Consider the following 4318-nt stretch of genomic DNA (forward strand, 5'->3'; position numbering starts at 1 on the left):
TGTTGAAGTTAACTGTATTAATGAGTGTCTGTTAATTAACCATTGTTTTGTAAACTGCACATTGATGAACCACCATCTTAATTCATGCTCAAAAGCTAGTCTTCAACTTTTCACACTGTCTTTCATCCTTGAATTGTTTACACTTTAAAGTAATGTCCTTTTCACATTTTCCACCTTAACAAATAGGGAGTATTAATCAGCATTATTATTTATTAATATTGTTATTCAACACATCATATTTTTCACTTTATTTTACTCATTTAATTGATGGCTGAGATTTGAGCATGTTTTCCTACACTAAATGTTATAAAAATATCATATGGTTATGACACTACACACATCTAAGTCTAACAATGAGTTTTGAGTGAACATGTTATAGTTTTGATAAGGCTTAACTTTGTTTCTTTAAATGCCAACAAGTGTATATAATTACTGTAATACTTAATACTAACATTTAAACCAACCAAAGCCCAAATGCATGACCTAATCACAAGGTGGCTGTCAGCCTACAAATATTTTGGTTCTTTCATGTTAGTTCACACTATTAACATTTAACCTCTGATGAAAACTGCCTGAAAGATACCAACAAAACAAACACTAAAAATCAAAACAAAAAACAAGCAACCCAAAAAAACGTCTACGTTACTATGAACCTAACCATACGAGACACAACGTCCACATCATCATTCTCCATTTTTCGCCCGAAATCACTACTTCTTTTCTCCATAGAATACCAATCATGGTCAAGTCTCATGGTATTCGTAATAACGTCATAAGTTTACGCAATACCCGGCGTCCGCAAAACTTACAGGAAGTTGTGTGCTCGAATGCTGGAAATTGTTGTGCAGTGAATTCCCAGTTTGCATCATTTTGTTATCAAGATGAGTTCCGTTTGATCCGATTGTTTGTAATAGTTGAACAAGTGCTGCAAATATCTCATGCCGTGTTACATGTCTTTTTGCCTGCAAAATGAAATCATTTTTAGCATATTAACATAAACACAATAAAATAAAATGTCTAGTTGAGGTTAATCTGCTTGTTTGAAGAATCTGATGAGTCAAAAGTCTGGTTACCTCAGCTTCAACTATAAAGCGGGCCCATATTTTTTCTTCGCGAGCTTCCATGACTCCCTTCAATATGCTTAAACCAAAACTGCGAATTATGTCCACTATTTCAAGAAAAAACCCGTGTTCTTCACAAATCATCTGCACCAAACATACATCTGTTATCAAGATCTTTCAAAGATTAAGCTACGTACAGAAACAGATACCGGTGTTCTTTTTACCTCAATGAGCATCTGTCCCGGAGTGCTAAGGTCTTCGACAATTAACGGACAAATCATCGATTGATTCCCCAATTCACAGGCCCATGTAACGCCATTGTTGTTTGGATCATTGGAATACTTATTCGGAATGACGCCATTACGCTGAAAAATGAAAAAAAAAAAAATTAAATTTATGTCAAAAACAGAACTTTTTTCCTTTGTAAATGGCCATGTTTCAAGATTATATGATCACCTTTGGTTCATCAATCTGTTTGATTATGTCTGCATGTTTTGTTACACTTTGCAAAAAAAGCATGTGTTTGATCGTTCGATCCAATAAACAGTCGATACTCATCTGTAAAATCAACACAATCAATCCATTATTAAAAACTGTACACAATCTTAATATTTTTGTGCACTTTAAATTTAAATAAATGTAAGCATTTTACTTGCCTTTTCACCATTAGGAATAAGTTCTCTTAGCTCAGCCATACGATCTAATATCATCTGACGGTCTTTGGGTCGGGGTCGAGTCCCTGGTTTAGCTTTTTTCTTAGCCGGTTTTGCAGGTTCAGCTTTTTTCTTAGCTTGCGAAATTGTGCTCGAACCATCGATGCTATAACTATCACTTGTCCATAAACCAGGCTCCGATTTAAAAATGGAATTTTCAAGTTTCCTTCTTTTAACTTCAGTCGAAACTTGATCCTCAATGCAAGAAGTGGAGGTACCAGATTTACCCTCAAACAGCTCCTTGATACCAAGATTCGAGAACAATCCTTTTTTAGGAGGAAGGGTAGTTATGTCATTATTGATATTTTGAGTCAAATTTGACTTTGAGGCTCCTGAATTATACGAATCGAAACGTGAATGGTTTTCATTTACGAGAGGTGTTACAATGTCTCCCAAGTCTCCGTTACTTCCTAACAGATTAACATCGGTTCCAGAAAAAGTCAAAGGTTTGACTTTTTCATCCGAACTGATGGTATGAAATCCTGTTGATTGTGATAAGAGTTGATCATTTAGTGTAACATTGCTTTGGACAGGGGATTGAGGGACCCACTGAGAGGTATTAAAATCTCCGGTTTGGAAGAATTCGTCGAGGATTCCAAAATCCATCGGTAAGTCAAACATATTCGGTTGTGGTTCGTTGACCGAAGTCAAACTAGAAGTAGTACTCCATGGTATTCTATTTGGTTCTAAATGTGAATTATACTGATTATTGTCAAGAAACATGGGTTGAGATTCTGAACCGAAAGATAAAGGTTGATTTAGAAATGTTAAAGAATTTTGATCGAGCGTAAATTGAGTAGCACCGCCAAAGTAGGAATCTTTGGATGATATCAAGGAAGCAAACAAACCATTAAACATTTGTTTCGTCTGATTTACAAATTCTGCCTTCTCCGAAATCTGAAATATAAAACAAAATTATTAGATCCGCATAACGTATATTGACAAAACCTACATTGACAAAATGGACCCAATATGATGCTTTGCTTGCTAACCTTCTCAATGGACCCAAATTGTACCACTCCTTGTGGTTCCACAGGGATTGCTGCAATTGTCTGCAAGATTGATTGTTAAATATACATAGAAATATAGATAATGTCCCATAAATAGACACATAATGTGGTACCATTTTAAAATTTGAAGTTGAAATAAGCAGAATTACCTTTATTCCCAAGGAAAATTGTCGACAAAATTTCGATTCATCCTGGGGAAAAAAAGAAAAAAATAATATTAATTGACTATTGGTTCTATCAAAAATATGGTTTAACATGGAAATAAATTCATATTGGAAAACAAAGTTTTTGGTTATGTTGTAAGAAGAATTTTAATTTTAATTCATGATTAATACCTGAAACATATCCCAGATCGAACCCGAAGAACATTGTCCTATGTAATTATCTTCTGAGGACAACCATTGGTGTTTTTTAGTTAAAGCAGCCTGTCCAATTAACCTAACAAAATTTTAAGAAAGTATTATTTGTTATTAGCATTGAAAGATTGTTAAATGAATCAACTTTACACCAAGATTTGAGAAAATGAGCATACCCTCCTCCAAGAATGGGTGATTGTAGAACCAAATCATCAAGTAAACCTTGAATTTCCTCCTTAAAGTAAGCATCTTGCATAGTCAACAATCTGTAAAATAGAAAACATAATTATAATTAAATAATTAAAAATAAATAAAAGAATAGGTATATTAATATACCATAAAAATCACACTAATTTGAATTTATGAACAATTAAGTTGAGGAATATTCTTTTGGAAAAAATTAATGTATGGATTTACTAAATTCAACTACATTATGCTAACAAGATTTCACCTCCAAACAAAGCTAAATAAAACAAATGATCTTGTCATTTTCTTGATACCCACTTTCATAAAAGTTTAAAATCAGCATATTTTTCTTGAAAACAAATCTTGCTCTATCTAAACTACATAAAAATTTAAAAATGATACTAATAAAAATACATTTTTGATAACAGAGTAATAAAGGGTATGCAGAAAATTACACTATACACTATATTAATGATTTTGAGATGAATAAGCAACCCTAAAAAAATCAAAATTCACAAGATTAACAGTGACATAGTTATATAGTAACACAAACATATGCATATATACATATACACATATTCTATATCTATATCTATATGTATGTGATAGAGAGATGCATTCATACATGGAATTTGGCTGGTCAAAGTTCCAGAAAACACCATAAGACCAACCATAAGAGATGCAAAGATTCTTGAGCACATTTTTAACAGCTGAATCATTCAGTGATGTACCCATTTCTTCACAAATCAACCCAAGAAAAAAAAAAATCTTTTTTTTTTTTTTTGCTCTGAATGAAGGACTATTTGTATCTCTCCAACAAAATTCTGAACAAAAGGACAGGTCTTGTTCTTCTTCCACTAGACAAAGATTTCAAACTCCACTGAAAAATACAAGTGCTTTGGGAAAGTAACTTGTGTGTTATTCTAAGCTTAAGTTTGTATGATAAAGCTGATATTTTTTGTTACTATAAAAATGAAAAAGATGAAGGGTTT

General features: G+C 32.7%; 1 protein-coding gene across 1 annotated transcript; it reads right to left on the reverse strand.

Annotated features, from left to right (window-relative positions):
• Positions 1–487: 487 nt before the first annotated feature.
• Positions 488–4071, reverse strand: LOC139850016 (transcription factor bHLH157-like). The gene is made up of 10 exons (XM_071839615.1): positions 3952–4071; positions 3317–3406; positions 3120–3222; positions 2934–2975; positions 2767–2826; positions 1718–2671; positions 1518–1619; positions 1286–1426; positions 1074–1205; positions 488–962 (listed from the first exon to the last, which is right to left on the reverse strand). Exons 1-10 carry the CDS (start codon positions 4059–4061, stop codon positions 771–773), a joined length of 1926 nt encoding a protein of 641 aa, XP_071695716.1. The 5' UTR covers positions 4062–4071; the 3' UTR covers positions 488–770.
• Positions 4072–4318: the final 247 nt, after the last annotated feature.

The sequence above is a fragment of the Rutidosis leptorrhynchoides genome, chromosome 5 (assembly GCF_046630445.1).
Source record: "Rutidosis leptorrhynchoides isolate AG116_Rl617_1_P2 chromosome 5, CSIRO_AGI_Rlap_v1, whole genome shotgun sequence".
Classification (NCBI taxonomy): domain Eukaryota; kingdom Viridiplantae; phylum Streptophyta; class Magnoliopsida; order Asterales; family Asteraceae; genus Rutidosis; species Rutidosis leptorrhynchoides.